The 24,088-nt window shown below is 59.3% G+C and overlaps 9 protein-coding genes across 9 annotated transcripts; 6 read left to right on the top strand and 3 right to left on the bottom strand.

Annotated features, from left to right (window-relative positions):
* The first annotated feature begins 4,197 nt into the window (after window positions 1–4,197).
* On the top strand, window positions 4,198–5,218 carry THITE_2119063 (uncharacterized protein). The gene is made up of 2 exons (XM_003655353.1): window positions 4,198–4,486; window positions 4,576–5,218. The coding sequence occupies exons 1-2, from the start codon at window positions 4,235–4,237 to the stop codon at window positions 4,939–4,941; spliced, it is 618 nt and encodes a 205-aa protein (XP_003655401.1). The 5' UTR covers window positions 4,198–4,234; the 3' UTR covers window positions 4,942–5,218.
* A 461-nt stretch (window positions 5,219–5,679) lies between these two features.
* On the top strand, window positions 5,680–7,624 carry THITE_2119065 (uncharacterized protein). The gene is made up of 2 exons (XM_003655354.1): window positions 5,680–6,103; window positions 6,160–7,624. Exons 1-2 carry the CDS (start codon window positions 5,802–5,804, stop codon window positions 7,484–7,486), a joined length of 1,629 nt encoding a protein of 542 aa, XP_003655402.1. The 5' UTR covers window positions 5,680–5,801; the 3' UTR covers window positions 7,487–7,624.
* On the bottom strand, window positions 7,625–9,087 carry THITE_2119067 (uncharacterized protein). The gene has a single exon (XM_003655355.1). The coding sequence runs from the start codon at window positions 8,834–8,836 to the stop codon at window positions 7,763–7,765; it is 1,074 nt and encodes a 357-aa protein (XP_003655403.1). The 5' UTR covers window positions 8,837–9,087; the 3' UTR covers window positions 7,625–7,762.
* A 387-nt stretch (window positions 9,088–9,474) lies between these two features.
* Window positions 9,475–12,191, top strand: THITE_2119070 (uncharacterized protein). The gene is made up of 6 exons (XM_003655356.1): window positions 9,475–9,853; window positions 9,920–10,729; window positions 10,792–10,882; window positions 10,942–11,197; window positions 11,255–11,367; window positions 11,432–12,191. Exons 1-6 carry the CDS (start codon window positions 9,602–9,604, stop codon window positions 12,160–12,162), a joined length of 2,253 nt encoding a protein of 750 aa, XP_003655404.1. The 5' UTR covers window positions 9,475–9,601; the 3' UTR covers window positions 12,163–12,191.
* Window positions 12,192–12,627: 436 nt separating this feature from the next.
* THITE_2119073 (uncharacterized protein) lies at window positions 12,628–14,686 on the bottom strand. The gene is made up of 3 exons (XM_003655357.1): window positions 14,305–14,686; window positions 12,974–14,158; window positions 12,628–12,914 (listed from the first exon to the last, which is right to left on the bottom strand). The coding sequence occupies exons 1-3, from the start codon at window positions 14,551–14,553 to the stop codon at window positions 12,867–12,869; spliced, it is 1,482 nt and encodes a 493-aa protein (XP_003655405.1). The 5' UTR covers window positions 14,554–14,686; the 3' UTR covers window positions 12,628–12,866.
* Window positions 14,687–14,978: 292 nt separating this feature from the next.
* On the top strand, window positions 14,979–15,602 carry THITE_2090579 (uncharacterized protein; the record flags this gene model as incomplete). The annotated part of the gene is made up of 2 exons (XM_003655358.1): window positions 14,979–15,035; window positions 15,369–15,602. 2 exons carry the CDS (start codon window positions 14,979–14,981, stop codon window positions 15,600–15,602), a joined length of 291 nt encoding a protein of 96 aa, XP_003655406.1.
* Window positions 15,603–17,423: 1,821 nt separating this feature from the next.
* THITE_2119074 (uncharacterized protein) lies at window positions 17,424–19,526 on the top strand. The gene has a single exon (XM_003655359.1). It carries the CDS (start codon window positions 17,530–17,532, stop codon window positions 19,039–19,041), a length of 1,512 nt encoding a protein of 503 aa, XP_003655407.1. The 5' UTR covers window positions 17,424–17,529; the 3' UTR covers window positions 19,042–19,526.
* Window positions 19,527–20,056: 530 nt separating this feature from the next.
* Window positions 20,057–21,407, top strand: THITE_2119076 (uncharacterized protein). The gene is made up of 2 exons (XM_003655360.1): window positions 20,057–20,601; window positions 20,655–21,407. The coding sequence occupies exons 1-2, from the start codon at window positions 20,277–20,279 to the stop codon at window positions 21,311–21,313; spliced, it is 984 nt and encodes a 327-aa protein (XP_003655408.1). The 5' UTR covers window positions 20,057–20,276; the 3' UTR covers window positions 21,314–21,407.
* On the bottom strand, window positions 21,377–23,275 carry THITE_2119077 (uncharacterized protein; the record flags this gene model as incomplete). The annotated part of the gene is made up of 1 exon (XM_003655361.1): window positions 21,377–23,275. A coding segment is annotated over exon 1 (1,232 nt), but the record flags the coding sequence as incomplete, so codon positions are not given.
* Window positions 23,276–24,088: the final 813 nt, after the last annotated feature.

The following is a 24,088-nucleotide window of genomic DNA, read 5'->3' on the forward strand; positions in this document are numbered from 1 at the left end:
GGGGAATTGATCAACTGTTCAAGAAGAGAACAAACATGAATATTGAGGTAGAGAACTTACTCCTTGATATAAAATGTCGAAGATGTCGAATGAGATAACACCCAATCCCTGAAGGCGTGTTAGTGATGCGATGCTCAGCGGAAACACGCGTCATGTCACTGCTGCTGCTGCTGCAATTGCGTGTTAGAGATGTTGGAGAAGAACTTGATGGCGTTTTGCCTTGCCGGTCGCTGTCACTGGCGCCTGTTTTCGAAAAATATGTCAGCAGCAGCATGCAAGACTTGGGCCGGGAGAGCGGAGCAGGTGCTCAATGCTAAGGCGATTGCAATGCGGGGCGATCTGTCTGCGGGAGAAGAAAGTCAGTAACTGCCCTGATGCGTTGGGAAGCAATTGAAGTCGGCGAAGAAGGCGAACGGAAAAGTCGGTGTCCGATTGAACAAATCTTGGATGGCGAAGGGGAATCGGTGGGTCAACAAAGAAGAAAGATGAAGACAGCGCGAAACCGACTGTGTGATAGACAATCGGGAAAGACAGAGGAAGATCCTCGCACAATGGATGGGCAAGCCATTGAGTTGGGCGATTGAGTAAAGTAGGTATGAAAGAAGGAAGAGGAGGGAGGAAAAGGAAGGGGGAAAAAGGCCAGGAAGGAAAACGAAGGAAGAGGCAGGAAAAGGAAGGAAAGGTCAGAAACCAGAGCGACTTACGATGCGCAGGTAGGAAGCTTGGTTGAGCGATTGTCGGTCAAAAGAACACAGTCGGTCGGAAAAACTCGCAAGTCGGCGATTATAAAAGAATGATGGAGCAGAACGCCTGATTGTACTGACGGAGAGAGAAGAATGAGGATGGAAAAGCTCATGGTGGGGAGAGGGAAGAATGAGGAGGAGAGAGCTCAAGGTGCGAAGGGAAGAGAAGGCAATGGGCAAGATGGGAGGTGGAGGGGCAAAGAAGGCGGGAGCATTGGCAAGGAACTCCGGAGGGTGCTGGGCCCCAGCGATGGTTGGAAGTTGTTGGATGTAGGAGTGAGGAAGAGAGAGAAAGAGGGGAGGGAAGGGGGTATTTATATGCCATCCAGATCCGCCAGAGCGCCTGGCTGATTCAAAAAAAAATTCTTGCAAGAATGGTAATTCCTATTGTTGAGAATTATTCAGAGGCGAACAATAAGAAATCAGAATAAAAAAAATTAGACGCGCCATGCAAATATGCGCAGAACCTGCCTGCCTGGAGGAGTTCGGATGACGCGTGTAAGCCAGAGAAGACGCGTCTCCCAAATCAGAAAAGGCGCGTCTCCTGGTCCCTGATTAAAGAAGCTCGAGCACTTTGCGTCGCCCGTGCAACTGACGCCCCTCATGAGGCAGTTAATACGTCAGGGCTCTGCTCGACCCGGCCAGCCGCCTGCCGGACTGCGGGTCGCCTGGGCTCTCGCCGAGGAGGTCACGATGGAAATCTAACGCTAAAGCACTCATCCGCATGCATATGAGCTAATTACGCAGCCTGTGTAATCTGAAGAACACCTGGATAATCACTTGGGAAGCCCCTGGGAAAGCCCCCATCGCGGAACGCCGACCTACCATCAGTTCCAGTTCCCACTGAGTGCTATGGCAGATTTTGGGCTCTGGGCCCAAGGCTCGAGCAGTGTAGACGTCAATTGGAGCCAATTGAGTGGATGTTATTGAAATCACAAATCACAATGATAATCCGAGGCAGTTCCTTAGTGCCAATGCCGTTTTCTATGGCTTTTGGGGTACGGGTTTTCTGTGCAACTGTGGATAGAGGTGCCTGAGCAGTGGACCGAGTGCAGCGCCCTCAAACTTGGAGTCGGGAAATTGCAGACTGGAATCAGCCACAACAGGAACAAAACAAAATCAGCAACGCCAGGAACAAACAAAAGCGACGCTCATCAGTTCGGCTGCATGATATCAATGCCCCTTGCTCCTCGGCCCAGTCAGCGGCTGATCAATTCCGCCCAGAGAGAAAGAGATAAGCTTGGTGAATTTTGTTTATTTTTTTTCTTTGGTTTACGAGAGATTTCCACCTGGAGTCAAAGAACAACCATTGCGATCACTGGAATTCGCTGGCTCGGACGGTCATTCTTGCAGGGCCTCGTCGGCGACAGCAAGCAACCGCTCCACGATCGTAAACGCAGCTCCAGTGTACCAGGGGGCTCCACATGCACTTTGTTTTAGTTGCCCCCTCTCCTGCGGAGAGGGGGGATCAAAATAATGGGACAGCCCAAAATTGGGGGACAGAACAAATCTCTATACATTTTGCTAGTATCCGTGTTAGTGCTAAACATTGCACCTTAATTGCATAGCTAATTCGCATTGCATTGCTTTAAAATTTAACTTAGATGCTAAGAGGGCTTAGAGATATATATATATATATATATATATATATATATTATAGTTGGGCTAAGTTTAAGGGTAATACAATGTAGATTGGCTTAGTGGTTGAGGTGCAAAGGTTGGTACTAACACAAGTACTAAGAAAATGCATAGAGATATGTTTTGTCCCCCAATTGTGTGCTGTCCCATGATTTTGATCCCCCCTCTCCGCAGGAGAGGGGGCAACTAAAACTAAGTGCATGTGGAGCCCCCTGGTACATTTCTGAAAAGGTCGAAAATTATGTCCCACCGCCAGATTTGATTCTGCTCACCTTGGCGGCTTCTCTCCAGCGTAGAACTAAACGCATTTTCCATGCTGTGCTTCCCACATCCCTCTTTGCACCCGCTCCATATCTCGCCTGAACAGAAACCCATCTTCCCACTCCACTGACAACACGTACTAGCACCGATTCTTACCGTGCGCAGTAGGTGGGCCATTCCAGATGATAACCCTCCTCCACAAAGCCCCCGCTGAAAACTGGCACCTCCCGGAGACCCCCAACCGCCACGCGGTATCCATCCATCTGGAATTGTCTGTATAAGGCTGTTCAGCCGCGTCACACAACTGACTTCTGCCTTTCCATATGCCACTCAAACAGGCATCGCTAGCTGTACGAAGGGCCGACAGGCACCAGACCCCGCAACCAGCCGTAAACCAGCCGTTTGGGCTGATTGCTTGCAGACCTGATGGTTGGCCGTAGCGCACCTAGCGCACCCATGCTCGACCTGTCAGCGGTCGCACTTCCGCACTTTGTCTTCAATCGCCCGCAGATTGGGCATCGAGCTGGAGGGGACGTAGCAAACATCCGGGCTCTTCTCTGGGATTGGTCCCGGCGACGAGAGGGAGAAATCGTAATTGACGAGGCCAGTCGCTAGACCTGGGGCTGAAGAGGTTCCCCGACAAGCCTGGCTGTTCGGAACCCGGCGGGCTTAGCATGGGTCTTTTTTTCGCGTTGCTTGCCGCCCTCAGCTTCGAAAGGAGGCACATCTCCTTGCCAATGCGGGGGTGTCAGATACTCCATATAGGTACTGTGATATGTTTTGTGGCAAGTGTGCCTTGCCAACGGGCGCTCAATTTCGGTTGGCACACGATAGCTTCGGACATTGTATGGATTACAGTGTGTGGCAGAACCTGTCGGTCATCTATGGGCGAATACAACTTTGCTCGGCATGCTAATCCTGTCGTGCTAGTACTGCAATGTGTAGCCGGCAGCTTCACATTCTTCTCTCCGCTTCCGGAACCGACAGGTTTGATCCCGCCTTGGCGTATCTCGGAGGTGCTGACCCTTAAGGCAAAGTCCTGTTCTATATAGCCTGTCCGTCGACACGCCGCAGGAGCAGTGAGGCTGAGATAAGCAAGCGCTGACCACCATGGCCGCTGATTGACAACGCGGCGCGGCGCCGCGCCGCACTTGGGTTGCGGCAGTGTTGCCTAAGCGATCTCTGGCGTGGGCTGCCTGAATCCACTTCTTCTCGGCGGCTTTTGCTCCAATCGAGCCGCACCATGAGAAAGCGGCCGGAGTCTGGGCAGGCGAACGAAGTGGATGCATTGAACATACCCCGAAATTAGACCCTCTCCCACGGTTGGGAGCTCGGCGATGCAAACGCCAAGCCCCCCGCAAAGTCCGAGGTTCCATTAGCACGGAAAAGAGCGAGAACGGATGGGACGGGACGTTGGGAAAGGCAACGTGAGGTGGGTGCGCCTTACACGGTACTGTGTTGGTAAAAGCATAAAAGGAGTCAGTCTCGGCTCTTAATCTTCAAGAGTTGCTTGCCTATCAAGTTGCCTCATTCCCATCTTCACGACCCAGAAACCGTCGTCCCATACCTTGACCGGTGATTTATTGGCAATTATGCGCTCTGTTATCCTCTCCGCCGCCGTCGCCGCCAGCCTGGCCAGCCTCGCTGCCGCCGTCGCTGTCGCGTCCGGCAACATTACCAGTTCAGGCAGCACTGCCCGGATCTTCCTTGACGACGACCTCAACGGTCAGGGCTCCTACGTAGCTTCGATCGTGAACGCCTGCTCGGATCGGACTGTCTACGCCATCCAATGTACGAGCGCCGGGAACGCTCTGGGGCGTGAGATCTGTGGCCCCGCTGCTCCGGTTCGTAGCCCCCAACATGTTGGCAGAGAACAACGGCCCCCCCCCCCCCCCCCCCGCCGAACTAATCTAATTTTAACGAAACCACACAGACCGTGACCGTCACGGAGGGCCCTTCCCAGTTCATCGCCAGCTACGTGACCGAGACGGGGACGCTGGGCCACGACGCGAAGCTGACCATCTCCGAGTCCTGCCGCCTCAAGGGCACCACCGAGGCCGACTGCGTGGCCGCTGCTACCATCGAAATCGACGGCAGCGCGACCGGCAGCTCGAGCTCGACGGTCCTGACCGGCTCCCACGTCCACTTCTACAACGTGCCCATCACGGCCGGCGCGGAGAAGACGGCGAGCGCGACAGGTGCCTGCACGCCCAACGCCGCAGCCGGGAGCAGCCTGAGCGTGGTCAAGGTCATGGCTGCTGCTCTGGCTGCGGGATTTCTGGGCGTTCTTGCTTTCTGAGGACAGCGAGGTGCTGGGAATGAACGTTTTGCGTGTCATCGATTTGATGGATTTGGGTCGCTGGGAACTGGGACACCTTGGTTGGTTTAGCGCGGTCAATGTGGGTTCTTCAAGGAAGGACTTAGGGGTAAATGGCGTACGGAGGTTTTTCTGGTTGTTCTCGCGCTCGAGAATCTTATGCGAAGATTCAACAAGCAGTCATTCAATTCGTTAATTGATTTGCTGTTTGCATAACTCACACCCAAAAGAGTGCATCGTCCGGCCCGCACACCCACATCACAGTCGTTTCTATTTTCGGTTACGCGATGCCGACGTCGACGGCAATTGTGTCTGAGGTTAATCCGTGCTTGGCTCGTCGTTGGCCGCCAGAGGTATGCCGCAGGCGTGCTGGGGAACGCATACCCACGGTGGCAGGAAAGCAGTAGTTATCCAGTTCCAGAAGCGGAAACTGCCAATTACACACCTGCAATCCCGAGACGGCCGTAACGGTCCTGTGGGGCAGAATTTGGAGAGTCGTGAACGAAAGCATCGTCAAATCCATACAGCACCAGTGATAGGGCGGCGCATACCATCGGCATCAAGTTGGTGGGGCCGCGGGCCAACTCGGATTTGGGCTGAGGTGGTTGTCACCCCACCAATTCCTCACTCTACTCCATTATTCCGCCATCGTCTGTCTGTGGATTGTGTTGCGCTGCTTCAGACGTTGGCTGAATCCTTCGCACCTACCACATTTATCGAGGCTTGAGCACTGGCTCAGACATTCTCAGCTAGACTGCACACCTCGCCTCGGCTTTGACAGACCCCCTCCCCCGCCCAGCGCTCCCAAAAGCCCACCTCTCGAGCCTGCCACCCCTCCTATGATGGCTGCTGCGAACGATCAAGCGGCTCACAAGGAGCCGCGGCCGCCGGTGCCGATCCTCGAAGCGCCGAAGCTCAGCGTCAAGATGTCTGCGACCGAGCTGATCGGCAACACGCCGCTCGTCCGTCTGAACAAGATCCCCCAGTCGTTTGGCGTCGAAGCAGAAGTCTACGCCAAGGTCGAACTGTTCAACGCCGGCGGGAGCGTCAAGGACAGGATAGCGCTGCGCATGATCGAGGAGGCCGAGAAGAGCGGCCGGATCAAGCCGGGCGACACGCTGATTGAGCCCACCAGCGGCAATACGTGGGTTCCTTTCCCTTCCTGGTGTTTGTCGTAGTCGGTTTGCTGACCGAGCCAAGCGGCATTGGCCTCGCGCTTGTCGGCGCAATCAAGGGCTACAAGACCATCATCACCCTACCCGAGAAGATGTCGGCCGAGAAGGTGTCGGTCCTGCGCGCGCTCGGCGCCACCATCATCCGGACGCCTACCCAGGCCGCCTGGGACAGTCCCGAAAGCCACATCGGCGTGGCAAAGCGCCTGCTGAAGGAGATTCCGAACTCGCACATCCTCGACCAGTACACAAACCAGGACAACCCGCTCGCGCACGAGTTCGGCACAGCGGAGGAGATTTGGGCGCAAACCGGCGGCAAGATCACGGCCGTGGTTGCGGGCGCTGGAACCGGAGGCACCATCACCGGCATCGCGAAGGGCCTGAGGAAACACGACAAGAACATCAAGATCATCGCGGCCGACCCCCACGGCAGCATCCTGGCCCTGCCGGAAAGCCTAAATGAGGAGAAGGCCAACATCCCGTACAAGGTGGAGGGCATCGGCTACGACTTCATCCCGGACGTCCTGAACCGGGGCCTGGTGGACAAGTGGTACAAGACCGACGACCGCGAGTCGTTCCAGCTGGCCAGGCGGCTGATCGCCGAGGAGGGCCTGCTGGTCGGCGGCAGCTCCGGCAGCGCGATGGCGGCCATGCTGCGGGCGGTGAAGGACTTTGGGTTCGGCAAGGGCGACGTCGTGGTCGTCGTGCTCCCGGACAGCATCCGCTCCTACCTCTCCAAGTTCGCCGACGACGACTGGCTGGCCGCCAACGGCCTCCTGCCCAACGACCCCGAGAACATCGACGGAAAGGACACGCTCGCCGCGCCCAAGACACTGAGCCAGAACCCGGCGGACGCCTACGGCGGCGCGACGGTGCGCTCGCTGCGCCTCAAGCCCGTCTCGTCGGTCCTCACGACCAGCCCGTGCGCCGAGGCCATCGAGACGATGCGCGACAAGGGCTTCGACCAGCTGCCCGTGCTGACCGCGACGACGGCTGGCGGCGGCGGCGGCGGCGGCAAGCTCGCCGGCCTGGTCACGCTGGGCAACCTGCTGAGCTACATCTCGCGCGGCCGGGCGTCGCCGACCAGCCCCGTCAGCGAGGTCATGTTCGACTTCAGCCGCATCGACGAGGTCGTGACGGACCCGCGCCGGTTCGGATCCGACCTCAAGGGCAAGGGCCAGAAGCGCAAGTTCGTCGAGATCACCATGGACACGCCGCTGTCCGCGCTCAGCCGCTTCCTCGAGTGGAACAGCGCGGCCGTCGTGACGGAGAGGGGCTCCGAGGGGAGGAAGCCTGTTGCGGTGGTCACCAAGGTGGATTTGCTGACGTGGATGGTGAGGCAGAAGCCCTCGTGAATACGGGGCTTTTTCTTCGGTTTGGGTTTCCTCTGTTTTTTGAGCATCTTTGACGGGCCATTGTGCCTCTGGAGTCCGGACTCAACATCTCCGGTCGGGTTGGACAGTGGCGGTTAGATACAGTATAACGGGATAGATCGGGCTCGGCGCGGCGTGCCGTTGGGGGCCAACCTCCATGAATATACCCAGTAGACAGTCGTGCCTCATCTACCCAGACTTTCCATCTTACCACTGGCGCGCCCTCCTCCTATTCACGGGCACACACCAACCGCCCCATCAAATCCTCTCCCCGATCCACCGCCACCACTTATCCGCCCCGGGCCCGTCCCCCACCACATTGCCCCCAATGACCTCCACCTCGATATCAAACTCCATCATTTCCTTAAAACTAAACTTCTCCGACCCGTACGCTCCCAACCAATTATCCCCTTCCTCGCCCATCCCGCCGCCGCCGCCAGCGAGCTCATCCTCCACCCCGACCCCGGAGTCCAGCAGTCCCTTGCTCCGCGCCCGGCGGATCCGCCCCAGCTCCGCCTCCAGCTGGCTCTTCACCAGCGCCGCCGGCAGCGCCGTGAACAGGTCCAGCTTGTTGGCCGCCACCAGCACCGGCACCGCCGGCGGCGCGCGCGAGCCGCGCCGCGCCGAGAACCGCCGCTGCAGCGCCAGCAGCACCTCGTACAGGTACTCGGCTGCCGCGGCCAGCGCGCCGCTGTCCGGGTCTGCGAGCGCCGCGGCGTCGACGAGGAAGACGAGGGCTTTGAGTTTGGATTTGGACGCTTCTGTCGTGCTGTTCGAGGAGGAGGAGGAAAGGCTGGTGGTGGAAGGGGAGAGGAGGGACGGGGTGATGGTGGCGCTTGGCGAGGAGAGCTGCGCCAGCGCGTGCCGGCGCAGTTTGGGGTGGCCGGGCGTGTCGACGAGGAGGAATTTCTTGGCCGTCGCGCCCGCCGCGTCGAGGTCGGTGCGGTAGCTGGTTGGGCCGCCGCCGCTGGTGCCGTCGGAGTTGGCAGGGGTGGAGACCGCGAGCTCGACGGAGGCGGGGACTTGTGAAGTGTGGGTTTGGGCGACAGGAGCGCTGACGCGGGGTTTTTGGGCGGCAGCGGCGGACGAGGAGGGGGCTTGTTGGTGGTAGAGGGGTCCACGCTCGAAGAGGGTGAGCAAGGCGGTTTTGCCGGCGCCGGAGGGCCCGACGAGGAGCACCGAGGGCAGAGTGGTGTACGGCGTCGTCGCGGTTAAGAAGAAGTGGAGAAGGATGGGAACAAGGAGGACGACGGCCAGGCCGATCGAGATGACGGCTGGCGACGGCGTCAGCGAGGCCTCGAGGGCTGCTTTGAGGGTGTCCAGCGCCGTCATCTTGGGCTCGAAATCGGTCGGTTGCGTGGATGCAGGGGAAACGGAGTGATTGTTCCTGTCTGGATTGCGGATCAAGATGGCATTCTTGTAGTGCCGCTCCTTGCTGGCATCGGCCGGGTCCAACGGTTCCAGGCAAGGGCTATCGGCTCATTTGTCGTCCGATCGCTCTCGGATCAAACTCTCCGATCAGATCATGGGTTTGTTCGCAGTGGATTGCTGCTGATGCTTGTTGGGGAAACTTGGCATTTTTGGGACGCCAAGGCGTGGCAGCGGCCCACCTGGTTGTGGCCGACCTCGAGCCAAGTCTGCTGCAACTCTGCAAGTGGAAACGGCCCACAAGGCGCTCCCGGCGTGGGGCCTCCGCCTCGCACCGCCTGCACTGGCTGGCTGCTCAGACGAATCAGAGGCCCGCCACGCAAGGATCGCTGGCTCAGCCTCGCTGTGTGCACATTCTCGTTCCGTGGTTGGTAAGACGACCCTGGAACTACACGATCGTCCTGGCATCCCCTGAAAAAAATCCACGAAGTCGGGATGCGGAGCTGAGTAGCGTCGTCGCGAAGCCGTGTGCGATTCCGTTCCAAATCTCACAGCGGGCCGCATTCCTGAATCCAACTGTGCCTCGGTCGCGCTTCGCTTCGCCATGCTTTCGTTGTGCTCTTAGCGCGCTGATACGCTGATACGTGCTTGCTTCCGACTCCCGCCGCTCCCGATCGGCCATCTCACTGTGTCCCTCGCGCAGCGCCCGCCAGTTTCACACGTCCAACAATGGCGCAACACCGCGACGCCTCCGGGCCGGCGCCCGCCAACGGTGCCCCATCACAGCCGCCGTCCAAGTCGGAAACCGCGACGCCGAAGCTGAACAATGAGGTCGAGCTCGGCCAATTACCGGGCGACCCGCCCCAGAACGACATCATGCAGTTAGCGCGGATAGGGGACATTGCCGCCATGGAGAAGCTGTTCGAGTCGGGTGAATACGACGCAACCTACAGCGACGACGAGGGCATCACGCCGCTGCATGTACGTGACGCTGGTGTGCGGGCCCGGAATCCAGACTATTCCTTTCTTGCTGACAGTGTTCTCCAGTGGGCGGCGATCAACAACCAGTACGCCATGTGCAAGTTCCTGATCGAGCGCGGCGCCCCGATCAACAAGAAAGGAGGCGAGAGTGTTGCCACGCCGCTTCAATGGGCCGCCCAGCGCTGCCACTACTACACGGTGCACCTGCTCCTCCAGCACGGCGCCGACCCCCTCATCACCGACGCCCAGGGCTACAACACGCTCCACATCAGCACCTTCAACGGCAACCTCCTCCTGATCATCCTGCTCCTGCACCAAGGCATCCCCGTCGACGTCGTGGACAGCTTCGGGCACACCGCTCTGATGTGGGCGGCTTACAAGGGCTTTCCCGCGTGCGTCGATGTGTTTCTGCGCTGGGGCGCAAGCGTGCACGCCAAGGACGAGCAAGGGTTCACCGCCCTGCACTGGGCGCTGGTGAAGGGCAGCCCCGGTTGCATCCAGAAGCTGATCGAGTACGGATCCGACCGGTTCGCAAAGACGTCGACGGGGAAGACGCCGGCCATCACCGCTCGAGAGCTCAACACGTCCGCGGCCTGGCACAGGGCGCTCAACGAGTGTGGCTACGACGAGGACGGACATGCCATCATCCCGAGCTGGCCCGGCGCGAGCTACTTCCTGAAGGACAGGAGGGGGTTCACGACCAAGTTCTTCTTTTTATGGCCTTTGGTCCTGGTCGGCGCCACGCTGTTCATCCTTGCCGGCTTGCCCATCTATGCGGGTCTCCCATTCGCGCTGCTGGCCGCCTACACAGTACAGTGGGTTGGAAGGCAGGTTCTGGAGTATGCGCCGCCGGACATGAGGCAGTTCGAGAGGACGGTGGGTTTTGCTGCTTCTTGTTTCACACTCCACACTATGCCTAACTAAAAGGTCTTGCGCAGCCGTGGATGGCGGGCATCTTCGCATGTTCCCTCTTTCTGGTGGGGTTAAATTGGCTCTTCACGATCTTTCCAAATACTGCCTTCGGGGCTGGTGAGTCGTTCCCGTGTCGACTCCTGCATGGGGACTAGCCTGACTGACCATGGGCACAGGCGGCACGTGGCTGGGGAACTTGCTGTTTGCGGTCTCCGCAGGCCTGACGGCGTTCTTCTACACCCGGTGCATGGTTGACGACCCTGGTTTCGTGCCCAAGCTCAACGGCATCGCCGAACAGAAGGCCGTGATTGACGAGCTGATCAGCCAGTGGAAGTACGACGATGCTAATTTCTGCGTTACCTGCATGATCCGGACCCCCCTCCGAAGTAAACATTGTCGCAGGTGTCAGCGCTGCGTGGCCAAGCATGACCAGTAAGAGTCCCGGATCAGCTCTTCACCTATCGGGATACAAGCTAACGCTGAGCCCAGCCACTGCCCGTGGGTCTACAACTGCATCGGCGTCAACAACCACCGGCACTTCTTCATCTACCTGATCAGCCTCACGTTCGGCGTCCTCAGCTACGACTACCTCATCTACCGCTGTTCGTCCTCCCGCCCCAAACCTCTCCCACTCTTCTCTTTGCAACTCTGACTAACCCGCACCAGATCTCACCTCCGTGAGCACCGCGGCCTCCGACCAGTGCAACATCCTCTCCCCGGCCCTCTGCCGCGTCGTCAACGCCGACGCCTACAGCCTGCTCCTCGCCATCTGGGCCTCCCTGCAGCTGACCTGGGTCTCGATGCTGCTCTTCGTGCAGTGCATCCAGGTCGCCCGCGCCATGACCACGTACGAGAACATGTTCGGCGTCGGCCCGCGCTCCACCGCCGCCCTCGCCAGCGCCTTCACCTCCACCGGCGCCCCGCTCGACCCTTCCGCCGCCTCCTCCTCCTCCTCCGGCATCACCCCCACCACCGCGCCGGCCCCGCCTACCGACTCCGACCTCGGCTCGCACGGCCACCACCACCACGGCCACGGCCACGGCCGGCGCGGCGGCTTCCTCAAGACCTGGGGCAGGCTGCTCGGCGTCGACACCTTCATCGAGACGGCGCGCGGCCGCGGCGCCGCCACCGGCGCCGCCGGCAAGCGCCGCGTGCGCAACCCCTACAGCCGCGGCTGCGTCGCCAACTGCAAGGATTTCTGGTGCGATCCCGCGCCCGTGTTTGGGCGTCGCGAGAATGGCGCCGCCGTGCTCGGTGGCGTGCCGGTGAATTACACCGACATGTACGAGAGTCCGACCGTGATGGAGATTTTGGCTGGTGGTAGTGGCAGTGGTGGTGGTGGCGGTGGTACGCGCAGGGCGGGTGGTTATGAGGCTGTTTCTGGGGAGGAGGTTTGATTTCGCACCGCTGTGAGAGGGGTGGCGGTGGTCAGGGGTTGGTTGGCTAGTTAGGTAGTTAGTGTAGGGGGCGGGCAGGCTTTAAGGGGGTGCTGGTGATGATGATGATGATGAGATGATCCATAATAACTTGTTGGTGTGCTGGGCTCTTGGTTACTGCGGACCAAAACACTTCGGCTCTGTCTGCTGGGTTACCTGTCAGTGCTGTTATGGTAAATAGACGCATGCACTTGTTCTATGCACCGAAGGCCGTATCGGGTCACAGTAGCGATGGTCTCGAGGTCGACAAATTAGCCTCGTTGTGAATCAGCTGGTTTCGGTTAATTTTCCAGTCTCGGCCCGGGGCATAAACAGAACTTGGACTGCGATTATTCTGCAACCATCATTCGATCCTAGCCTGGAATAGCAACGTGATTCAGTCTGAGTGCGTTCGTGTAAGGAGCAACCCCGTGATTAGACAACAGCCAACGGCCAAGGTTAACCGATCATGGAAAAGAAATAAAATTTAAAGACGGCTCCTCCCGGCCCTCTTCTCCTCAACCCCGCCTTGAGCTACAAGCAGCCCGAGATAGCTAAGACTAACCGTAACGCCGGGGACCTGGCATGAGCTTGGGCTGCTGTGTGAAACAAGCAGGGAATATGCTAAGCAAGACTTGTTCCTAGCCTCGTACCGCGGCATCAAGCAACCCCGCCAAATCATGTCCCTAAAGGATCTCGCGGGTGCCATCTTCGTAGATCTTAATCGTCGGTTTCTGTGATGCCGTCAGCAAACGTGGGTGCCAGTGTTCCAGGCGACTCACGATAGACTTACAATATCCATGCCATGCATGTCGGCAAAGCGGCAGTTGTTTCCGAAATAGCAGGAACCTGGGTTCGCGCAATGATGGCCGAGGTTGCACGAGATCTCGCGGCACGAGCGGCCGGCGCCGCAAGGAAGATTCCGCGTCTTGTGGCGAAGCACAAGCAACTCGGCGGGGCTCAAGCGGTCGCCGTGGTAGAAACTGCAGTTGGCGCTCTTGCAGCTGTTCATCAAGTAGTATCTGTTGCAAAAGTTCTTCCCGTTGGCGTGCATACGGTCCTCGAGCGACTTGACGGCATTAGGGTCCGGCTTAGGCAGTGGAACATCCACCCGTTCATCATCCTTGTTGAGCTGGTAGTAGGGGCGAGAGGCGGCTGGCTTCTTTTGGCTGGCGATGTTGATGGTAATGGGAGCGCTGCTCCGCCCCACCGCCGCATAGCTGCTCGGCTGACCGTCGGGCTTGCTGGCCACGAGCGAAGCCGGGGGTGCCTGTTTAGGCGATGCCGTTGGGGCAGGGCTGGGCAGGCTGGCAATGCCCAGCTCGCCATTGAAGCCAGGGGGAGGAGAGCCCGCGGAACCCGGATAGCGAGGAGCTGCCGTGGGAGCTGGCGCGTATTGAGGAGGGGCTATGGACCTGGCCGGCAGGGGCTCGGAGCGAAAGACGGAGGGGAAGAAAACACGCTTGAAGCTTAGCTTTCTGAAATCGGCAGCCGGTGGAGTGGTCTCGAGGAGGCAGATCTTTTGGTTGCTGCGGAAGGACTCGAGAAAGGTGGCGTAGCCATTGTCGTGGCAGCCGGCCAGGATGAGGCACCGACACTGGATATTCTTCTCCATGACCTCAAAGAGTTTGCGGACTTTATGATCGGCCTGCTCCTTGCCATAGCCGACGTCAGTGAAGGAGAAAAGGGGCTGTGCGCGGCAAAAGCCGCGGCCAAATTTGGTCAAGATGGCGTGGTCAGTGATGGGCAGAGTGCCCGAGGCGTGAAGAGCCCTCGACAGGCCGTCGACGCTAAGTACCACGTGGACAAAAATGGTGTCAATGCTGGAGAAATGAGGGTTCTCGTGGAAGTATGCCTTAAGTTGTTGATGTAGCTCATGCGCAGCCTGGCTGCCGCCCTCCTCGCCACGGGCAATAAGGTCCTCCCGGAAGATAGCGCCATCGCCATCGATAACGACAAAGGCGAAGGGCGACGATTCCTGGACAACGGTTACCAATTGAGACTTAAGACAGGGTCCGGTCTTCGTTGAACGAAAGATCTTCGATGGGGTCCCTGCAGGGACGCTGGGCCAAAAAGGGCTGGTGGGGCCATCAACATGAGATGAGACGAGAGGGAGAGACTTACTGCAGCGGCTTTAAGACCATTGAGCTCCCTCTCAGCCATGCGCTGCTCCTTCTCCCAGAGCATGGCGTTACGCTTCTCACGGTCGCACTCGGCACATTTCTCGCGGTAACGGTTAATCAGGGCCTCGTAGCTGACGGCGAGCTCCTGCTCAATGCGAGCCCGCTCGCGGTTCAGGTTATACCAGACCTGCAAGGCGGCAACATGGTGCTGGGCGGGATCCACGGTCTCTATCGCGTCGTATGCGCTCATGATGCCCGGTGGTGGTTTAGATGTTTATTAAAAAAAACAACGGCGACAAGAATGGTGGTTGCTGATGATTAGCAACGGAGCGGAGGGTGGGAGCTCAAAGAAGCCTGCAAGTCTGGCTGCGAAACCTGCAAGCCGGGCTGCGAGCCTTGCGATGGCAGGTGGAGGGTCCGAGAACGGCAGAAGCCGCGAGGATTCTGGAAGCCAGGAAGCGAAAATATTGGTCCTCTCTGTTGACAAGGGTCGAGCTAGCTTCTGGACACCGGTATATGCTTAGCGGAGGTTTGCTGCTTGATGAGGAGAGCGAGGAAAGCAGGCAGAGAAGAGCAAAAGCTGCCTCGTTCTTTTCAGCTCCAAGGAAGGTGCAGCGCGCAAACGCGAATGCTGGCGCGCCCGAAATCTGCCTCGTGCACGTGACTTAGTCGAGGATGGAAATCGGGGACAGAATACAGGTACACACGTACGCGTACCCACCTGAGTTACACGTAAGTTACACTGCAACGCACGTTCTGTGCCAGCCGCTGCTCCAAAAGGGCTGTTTCTGGCTTCGGACCTTGCAATGACTGCCAGGTATCTGTGCGACGAAATGCTGCGAATTGCAGGCAGCCGCTGTCCATCCAATGCCAGTTTTCATGCCAATTCCCAACAGAAGTCGCTCAAGTCTTTTCGCGGGCTTTCCATGCGGTTCCAGCCTATTAGCAACGTCAACGTAGCGCGCGCGAGCGGCATGCTACGATGATGCATCGACAACTTGGAAGTGTTTCAACTTTGCCAGATCCCAAGCAGGCATTGGTCGTCTCTCGCTCAATTTGAAATAGAAACACACCCTCACCGTCTACCACCAGCGCCTGCCGCTCGGGGCCTTGCTGCTCGGCTGCATCATCAGGCCAACCTCTTCACGGCCCCTCCTCGCCGCAGCCGTCGCCGCAGAGGCGGGCTACGGATACTGCAGCATGACGCTCACTCGCGGCAGCGCGGCGTTGGGATACCGCTGGGAGGACCTCGCGGCTGACTACTCGGCCTCGCCTGCGGTGGACGGCCCTGACTGTTAAGGGTGTGATCGAGATGGAATGCAGCAAAGGGGTTGCAAGGAAGGAATGCGACGGGTCTGCGCACGTTGATGCGACGAGTTGAGAACTCAGCAATTATCTAGCCCTGGTCTATCACGGAAAGGACATTGGAAACACCAATGCTTTGTGCCGTTGATTGAAAGCTCGATTGTATTAAACTAGAGATAACCGACTGAACAGAACCCATCGACACAAGCTGAACACGGATACGGCGAGTTTGGTGCGTCTGCCCCACTGAACGGACTGAGAGGTAAGACGGTGAGGAGACTGGGCTTGGTAGACGGGCAAGGTCTAAGACGATTTACGACAAGATAATAGGAGTGAAAGCCAGGCTTCCATTACTGTCGTCCGTATCCACGCTCAGAGCCTTCCCTATCCTGGTTCAGGTTCAGATAATTACGGATGCCGACGTCTCCTCGCCGCGGCCGGACCGGTGCCAGCGACAGCAGCTCCGGACACACAGCAGCCACCCTAGTCGGAACACGACATGTGGGGAGACTACGGAGCGGTAACCCGCCTCGCGCTACGCCACCTCCTCCGGAACCGGGCGGGGACCGGGGTGCCGACGGCACCCGGAGCTGCTGGCATCGCTAAATATTCCGTATTTCGGTGCGCTCAGCGGCGCCGAAACCCCATGGCCTCAGACCAGGGAGGGCAAGTGGGCCACGCCACGTGGGGCCGCGCCGGCCGCTGGTTGGGGAAACGCACTATGTGACAGCCAAACTTTGAAGGCCACCAGCCCGAAAACTACCTGGTACTTGGCACCTGGGCTCCTGTGGTCGACTGTGCAATCCGCTTGAATCTCAGCCCGCTGCAGTTGCTGCGTCAGGTTCGGGGCGTGCATTTGGTGGACGCACAACGCCAAAATCTCGTCCGTCCGAGTTTGATTGCTTGCTTCCGATTGGCGCTGAATGTCTTTCCCAGCGGCCCCGCTTAGGTACCGTAGCCAGCTCCTCCCGCAAATAAATGTGAGCGTGCGGATGCTTGGTCTGGTGCCTGACTCGGGAACACTTCAATCCTTCTTACTGCAAGGCTTCCATCGTCGCCTCCGCCACAGCGAGCTTCGTGGGGGCTGCGCAAATTTTACGCTCGTCGAGGGCGGTCTACACCACATTTCCGCAAATCAGTTGCTCTGTTGTTCCTATCTTGCTGGACACTTCGCAGGTTTGCCGTGGAGCTCCTTCATTTGTGATAACTCTTCAGTCCTTGAGGTAGTCCCTTCTTTATCCGTCATTAGGTAAGCAGAGCCAGGGCGGTCCAGATCTGGTTCTGTGGGGCGACGAGGCGCAGCTGCCGACGGACCCACACGACAAACTCACCCTGCGGGGGGCGGCAAAAGCCCCTTTTTACGGTGGACGTTAAAGAGGTCCCGCCAAGACTAATTTCGGCCAATTGTCGGCAATGTTTTTACAACGTTATTACGTAGCCCCGATCGCCAAGGCGTTTGCACTATCGCCAAGGCGTTTGCTCTATCGCCAAGGGTTAGTTCACCCCAGCCCCCCGCTGGTTAGGGTTTAGGTTAAGTTAGGATACGGGCTATAGTTAGGGTATAGGTTATCCTTGTTTTCTTTTTTTTTTTCGATTTGGTTGAGGTTTCGTAGAGTTGTTGTTGCGAGTCTTTGCGATTTTGTCTTGTCGATGATGTTGCTCTGTTGCTCGAAGTCGTGGCGGCCCCGTTCACCCTTGGCGATTTGTAATTACTTGTACGCGGCAGTCTCCGAAATTAGTCTTGGCGGGACCTCTTCAACGACGACCCTTTTTACCCTGCCAAGCAGGCTCCAGCTCGGCTGCTCTGGAACGACAAATCTGGCCCGGAGGGACAGAATCCCTGATTGAGATTTCGGGGCGATGCACTGCGCCCATCCACGCGCGTTTCTGCTGCGCGCTGCGACTCTCGAGATCTACGACGATGCCCGGCGATTTGGAAGGGTCGATGCTAATTGAGCCCAAGCGCGACGGGGCGGCCCTGCTGGGCTCGCCCGCCGTCGATTCCTGGTCGGCCGCGTCATGGCTGGCCATGCAGCTCGCCGCCCTCCTCCGTCTGCTCTCGCCGTGGCCAACCAAGTCCGGCGGCGCCAGCGGAAGCGGCAGCAGCCACCCCGACAAGCTCAGGCCGACCGCGTATCTCGACGGCCTGAGGGGATTCGCCGCCTTCCTGGTCTACTGGCACCACCACGAATTATGGGCTCACGTGCCTCTCCAGGTCACCGCGCTGGAGTCGAGCTACGGGTATGGGGGCTATCACTACTTCGCCGCCCTGCCCGTCGTCCGCATCTTCTTCCACGGCGGCCACTTCGCCGTCGCCACCTTTTTCGTCATCTCCGGCTACGTCCTGTCGGCCAAGCCTGTGAGCCTCATCCACGCGGGCGAGCAGTCGAAGCTGGCCGACAACCTGGGGTCGGCCCTGTTCAGGCGCTGGATGCGGCTCTACATCCCCGTCCTCAGCACCACCTTTCTTTTCATGACCCTCGTTTACACCTTCGGCATCTGGGTCGACGTCCCCGGCAAGCTGGAGCAGAACAGCTACTTCGCGGCCGTGTGGAACTGGTACTGCGAGCTGAAGAACTTCAGCTTTGTCTTTAACACGGGCAGCGTGCCGTGGCTCTCCTACAACTTCCACCTCTGGTCGATCCCTGTCGAGTTCAAGGGCTCCATCGTCATCTACACGACCCTCCTCGCTCTGGCGCGGTGCGGCAGGAACGCCCGCCTCTGGTGCGAGGCCGGCCTCGTTTTCTACTTCCTCTACATCGTCGACGGCTGGTTTGCCGCCCTCTTCACCGCCGGCATGCTGCTCAACGACCTGGACCAGCTCGCCGCCAAGAACGAGCTGCCGGACTTCTTCACCCAGTTCCGGCCGCACAAGGACACCATCTTCTACGCCATGCTGACCATCGCCGCCTACTTCGGCGGCTGCCCCGCGCACCACTCCGAGGTCGAGGAGCTGCGGAAGAACCCCGGGTGGTACCTGCTGTCCTTCCTCAAGCCGCAGGCCGTGCTCGACGCCAAGTGGTTCTTCCTCTTCTGGGCCGCCGTCTTCCTCGTCGCCTGCACGCCGCGCATCCCCTGGCTCAAGCGCTTCTTCGAGTCGCGCTTCTGCCAGTACCTCGGCCGCGTGTCCTTCTCGCTCTACCTCGTGCACGGGCCCGTGCTGTGGACGCTCGGCGACCGCATCTACGCCGCCGTCGGCTGGCCCAAGGACTCCCGCCTCAAGAACCTGCCCCAGTGGGTCGACCTGTTCCCGCTGCCCAAGACGGGCCCGCTCGGCCTCGAGGTCGCCTTCCTGCTGCCCCACATCATCCTCCTGCCCGTGACCTTCTACGTGGCCGAGGTGGTGACCAGGGCATTTGACGAGCCCAGTGTCCGGTTCCCGCAGTGGTTGTACAAAACCGCGACTACCCGGCCGGCGAAGCTCCCAGCATGAGATTTCTTTTTATTTATGTTTGGTTCTCTCTCTTCTAGTTTGTATTTGTTCTTTGCAGATATTCCTGACGTCCATTTCTTCAGCGGATAGGGACCGGTCAAGATTCCTGTTTCTTTGTGCATACTGTAATGGCTGGTGGGAGATAGAGGCGAGGGTTACTGGATCGCATTGACGTGAAGAAAAAAACCCACATTTGGGTGTGGGAGAAAGATTCTGGCTACTGTGTTCGGCGGCGGGCGGCACTCGGTATGACGTTCCATTGTATTGTATATCCCTTGTAAATCTATTTCTTCGAGACCGTCAAGGCCTGGTATTCAGGCGTGTGTGTGGAACGTCTTCTTGAGCTACTGACTCCCGAGTCATCCCGTCATCCCGACAGCGTGGAACAACCCCCCTGAGCATTCTACCCCGTCCCTTTCCTCGCACATTCCATCTCGTAGCGTCGCACCAGATGTCGCCGCCTTAGACGCGAGCTCCTATCTCGAAGGGAGTTAGAGAGTCATCAGCTGAACTGCGGGACCAATGAAGGGGAACAAACTGCGAGGGCAATGTTGCCGTGGATGTGGGTCCCCAGCCCACGCCTCTCCGAGGAGGTCTCTCCCAGTACCGCTCCTCGTCATGCAGCAGGCATCGTCATTTTCGTCGACTGCTGCCCGCATGCCTCGCTTGGTTGGTAGGAGACATAACCGCCGGGTATCAGGCGGGGACCGGGGATGGCTCTCCTGGAGTCTCGGGGTCCCGGGTTCAAACTTGACTGCGAGTGAGCATCGTCCACAATCGAACGGACAGGACTGACTCCCGTTTCCACCTAAACAAGGGCCTGGACACGGAGAAGGTCACTGTCGAGACTGGGTACCTAGGTGATCGTGTAAGTGAGCCGCCCCGCCAGGCCCCATACTTTCTCGGAAACCGCGGGCTGTGATTGGCTTACACAGACTCGTCTCGACCACCCCCCTCCCCCCTTGACACACCACCCGCCTGCGGGATATCCCCCCTGTTCCATGGAAACACTGTGAACTTCACGTCATCACCAAGTCCGTGATCATCGGGGAGCACCAAGTCCCCGGCACCGAAAGCACCATGGCCTTTAAATACCCCCGAGTCTGCCGGCCGTCGTTAAGGAGGAGGGATCTCGCCAGCGTCTCCATCTCTGGCTAGTCTCCGGCTCAACATCGACCCCGGCACTTCGTTTTAGAATTCTATTCCGCAGTCGTCTGCACCACCGTCCGCCCCCGATGGCCACTCAAGGCGTGACCTTCAACCCGACAACCGACATCCCCTCCCTGGAGGGCAAGGTCATCCTCATCACCGGCGCCAACAGCGGGCTGGGCAAGCAGTCCGCCCTGGAGCTGGCCAAGCACAACCCGGCGCAGCTCTGGATGGCCGCCCGCAGCCCGGAGAAGGGCAACGAGGCCGTGGCCGACGTCAAGCGCCAGGTCCCCGGCGCGGCCGCCACCTTCCTCGAGCTGGACCTGAGCTCGTTCGCCTCGATCAAGCGCGCCGCCAAGACCGTGATCGCCGCCTCGCCGCGGCTGGACATCCTCATGCTCAATGCAGGACGTAAGCTCTTCCCCCTCCCACCCGTGTCGACCAACTGCTTACCGCCGCGCCAGTGATGGGCTGCCCGCCCCGCCTGACCGAAGACGGCTACGAGATCCAGATGGGCACCAACCACGTGGGCCACGCGCTGCTGCTCAAGCTGCTCACGCCGCTGCTGCAGCAGACAACCACCGCCGCCGCCGCCGGTGGCGCGGCGCGCGTCGTCATCCTGTCCTCGTCGGCATGGAAGTACGCCGGACCAGAAAAGATCCAGTTCGACACGCTCAAGCGGCTCGACGCCGGCGTCACGCCCGTGAACCGCTACGTGCAGAGCAAGACGGCCAACATGCTGTACGCGCGCGAGTTCGCGGCGCGGCACAACGGCGGCGGCGGCAGCGGCGGCGGCGACAACAACAGTGGCAGCCCCGGCAGGCTGGTCGTCGTGTCGGTCGACCCGGGCGAGGTGGACACGCAGCTGTTCAGGCGCGAGCCGGGCGACGAGCAGATGGCGTACCTGCAGCGCGAGGTGGCGCCGAAGCGGGTCGGCCCTGTCGAGGAGGGGGTCAAGAACCAGCTGTGGGCGGCCACGGCGCCCGAGGGGGCCGTGGTGAGCGGCGAGCATTACGAGCCGGTCGGGCGCAGGCCGGAGCCCACGGGTTTGTATCTCGATCATGAGCTGGCGAGGGAGCTGTGGGAGTGGACGGCGAAGGAGCTGGAGGGGCACGAGATTTAAGGGGTGGGTGGAAGGCGGGCAAGTGTTGGATAGCCGTACCCGTTACGGGCTGAGTAAGAGATGATGTAGACAAACCAAGGAGATCCAAGCCAATGCGTCCTGTCACTGGCCTAGGCCCGAGGGTAGTCGTGTATCGGCGAATTCGAACCTCGCATGGATACTTTTGCCAATTCCACAGCCAGCAGCGTTATTCATCCGCGTCCATCATGTCCCACTTCTCCGCCGAAGGACTAGTCTGCGGAGCAAGATCGAATTCCTTGGAGACCACCATGCAGGTCCCGTCGCCGGTCCTCTTCCTGTAGGTCAACACCGTCCTGCCCGTGGGGCCGTCCGGCAACGCGACCCGGACGTCATATATCCTGGACGTCGCCGGCAGCGTCCTAGACACTTCCACCTCTGGGCTCGGGGATTGGGACCAGCTACACGAGTCCGGTGAATCATCCCCCGTCGACGACGACGACGACGACAACGACGACGACGACGACGACAACGACGACGACGACGACGACAACGACGACGACGACGACGACGAGGAAGAGACCACACCGCCTCCCTCCCCTTCTTCCTCGATGCGCACGACCTCCCGCGCAACAGCGGCGGCGAACAGGGCGTCCCAGATGCCCTCCCTGCTCGGGATCGTGCGCAACAGCCGCACGGCGCGGCGCCGGAGGCGGCGGTCGCGGCAGTGCAGAGCCGTGTAGTAGAGTGGCGGGATCCAGCCGACGTCGGCGGTGAAGAGCGACGACGTGAAAGCGGGGTCCTGCTGGGCGTGGAACGCCCGGACGAGCGCCAGGAAGGCGACGCAGCGGTCGATAATGCACGCGAAGGCGCGGTGGTGCGCGTCGAAGGCCATCTGATTGCTCGGCTTGAGGCAGGTGTCCGCCATGATGGTTGCCATGAGGTGGAAGATGTAGAGCAGCGAGTGGCCGACTCTGGAGAGTGAGTCTAGTTGGGCGTGGAAAGCAACTCGGGACGCCTGGTAAGCGTTCAGCCATGCCTGCAGGTCTGACTTAATACGCTGTTGGTCGGCCAGGTCGCGCTGATCCGGGATGGCGTCTTCCAGACTGCCCAGGTCTTCTTTCTGACGGCAACGTTCCGTTAGATGGATGATTACGGAAAGCAGATGGTCCAGGCTGTCTCTGGCGTGCGCGACTGATGCAAAGGTGATCAGCGGTAGCCGTATGTGACGATCGTTCGAGAGGCGTGGTAAGCTTGGGGGCATCAAGCACCCCTGGCCGAACTGCACCGCCACCAGGTTCATGCGCAGGAAGGCTTCGGTGAGCCAGTCGTCCGCGGCATCTCGGCTCGACTCCGGGGTGGAACCGTCGCCTCGGAGCGTGGCCAGCAACCTGATCCCATTTCGAAGGTGGTCGTTGCCGGTCTTGTAACGGCCTTGGAGGAACTCGAGGCAGATAAAGAGCATGCAGGCGATTAGAGTGACTCGGACAGAGGCTCGGTTCGTGGGAGTGAAATGGGGCTGGAGAAGGTGGTTGATGGCCTTGCTGTAGTGAAGCAACGTAAACCGCTCTCGCTGATCGAGGCTGCTCGTCAACTTCGTGCTCTGTGTGCCTTGGGAGCCCCCTTTGTGGACAGAGCAGAGGGCCACCACGGCGTGAAAGACGGCAGGCTCCGATACACCAGCCTGCATCACAAGCGCGTCCCAGAATGGGGAGCCAAAGGGGCCTCTCAGCTTGGTTGCGGCACGGAACCGGAACCATTCCAGGAGGGTGCACTCGTCTCGGCTTGCCGTGGCGACAGGGCCGGCGACCTGCAATCGTTCCGCGAGGCTGGGGCGAGCAGGATGCAGAGGCGAGCCGCCTCCCCAGACGCCGTAGCCCCCGCAGGTCCGATGAGTCCTCACGCAGCGCAAGCATGCGGGCCGGCCTTCGTCGCACTTGACCTTCCGATTTCTAAGAGGGGCATGGTGAGCATGAGGTGGCTCCGAAAAAGAATGATCAAGGCCGGCGGGCGTACCTGCAAGTTTGGCACCCTGTCTTGACCCTGGCCCTGGCCTTGTGGTTGGCATTGGGGGCAATCCGGGCATCACGGCGAGGGGGTTGCTCCCCGCGGGTTGGTTGAGGTTGCGTGGGGTCCAGCTGCCGCGGCATGCTTAAGGTGGCCGAGCTGAGTGTGTGCCTTTAGGGATTGTGCAGACAAGAACCTACGGCGTCGCGGTCTCGTATGTGTATGTTGAATCTGTGGGCCTCAACCGAGCTGCGCGGCTCATTCGGCTCACGTCTCATTGGACCATCGTAACTTACTGAGTGGGTTTCTCGAAGTCGGGCGGAACGCAGCCGCGGCAGAAGAGCAGCGAGTGTAGTGAGGTTCCTAGCAGCTGGTTTCAAATGCATGCTAGCGCTCTGTCGGCCTAGCCAGCGGCAGCCGGGCAGGGCCTCTCATCCCGGCAGGAGGACTGTCCCAGCCGCAGCCGCTATATTGGACTGACACATTAGGTATCCGACAGACCACTCCAGCGATATCGGTGACCTTGCTGGTTCTTGGAGGCATACATACTGTAGTACCTCAGCAAAGACTTGCCAAATAGTATGTGGCCATCATCAGCAAGTGTCTTTCCCGTAGTATAGCTTCAAATTTTGTGTGTGATGGGCGCGTCTGATTCTGCAAGCAGCGAATGACGTCAAACCCATTGTGTCCCCTGAAATTCTACCCCCGGAAACGAGGAAATAACGATGTCCAGAAGCGGCTTAGTGGAATGCTACACTAAGCCTCGGGAACGTCTGTGAAGACGGGCTGATACGGATTCATGACTGCAGA

The sequence above is a fragment of the Thermothielavioides terrestris genome, chromosome 4 (assembly GCF_000226115.1).
Source record: "Thermothielavioides terrestris NRRL 8126 chromosome 4, complete sequence".
Lineage (NCBI taxonomy): Eukaryota > Fungi > Ascomycota > Sordariomycetes > Sordariales > Chaetomiaceae > Thermothielavioides > Thermothielavioides terrestris.

Coding starts and splice junctions, on each gene's coding strand:
- THITE_2119063 (XM_003655353.1), top strand. CDS start 4,235: ATGCGCTCTGTTATCCTCTCCGCCGCCGTCGCCGCCAGCCTGGCCAGC. Junction 4,487..4,575: donor TCTGTGGCCCCGCTGCTCCG/GTTCGTAGCCCC, acceptor GAAACCACACAG/ACCGTGACCGTCACGGAGGG.
- THITE_2119065 (XM_003655354.1), top strand. CDS start 5,802: ATGGCTGCTGCGAACGATCAAGCGGCTCACAAGGAGCCGCGGCCGCCG. Junction 6,104..6,159: donor GAGCCCACCAGCGGCAATAC/GTGGGTTCCTTT, acceptor GACCGAGCCAAG/CGGCATTGGCCTCGCGCTTG.
- THITE_2119067 (XM_003655355.1), bottom strand. CDS start 8,836: ATGACGGCGCTGGACACCCTCAAAGCAGCCCTCGAGGCCTCGCTGACG.
- THITE_2119070 (XM_003655356.1), top strand. CDS start 9,602: ATGGCGCAACACCGCGACGCCTCCGGGCCGGCGCCCGCCAACGGTGCC. Junction 10,730..10,791: donor TGAGGCAGTTCGAGAGGACG/GTGGGTTTTGCT, acceptor GGTCTTGCGCAG/CCGTGGATGGCGGGCATCTT. Junction 11,368..11,431: donor CGACTACCTCATCTACCGCT/GTTCGTCCTCCC, acceptor AACCCGCACCAG/ATCTCACCTCCGTGAGCACC.
- THITE_2119073 (XM_003655357.1), bottom strand. CDS start 14,553: ATGAGCGCATACGACGCGATAGAGACCGTGGATCCCGCCCAGCACCAT. Junction 14,159..14,304: donor ATGGTCTTAAAGCCGCTGCA/GTAAGTCTCTCC, acceptor ACCGTTGTCCAG/GAATCGTCGCCCTTCGCCTT. Junction 12,915..12,973: donor ACATGCATGGCATGGATATT/GTAAGTCTATCG, acceptor ACGGCATCACAG/AAACCGACGATTAAGATCTA.
- THITE_2119074 (XM_003655359.1), top strand. CDS start 17,530: ATGCCCGGCGATTTGGAAGGGTCGATGCTAATTGAGCCCAAGCGCGAC.
- THITE_2119076 (XM_003655360.1), top strand. CDS start 20,277: ATGGCCACTCAAGGCGTGACCTTCAACCCGACAACCGACATCCCCTCC. Junction 20,602..20,654: donor CCTCATGCTCAATGCAGGAC/GTAAGCTCTTCC, acceptor CCGCCGCGCCAG/TGATGGGCTGCCCGCCCCGC.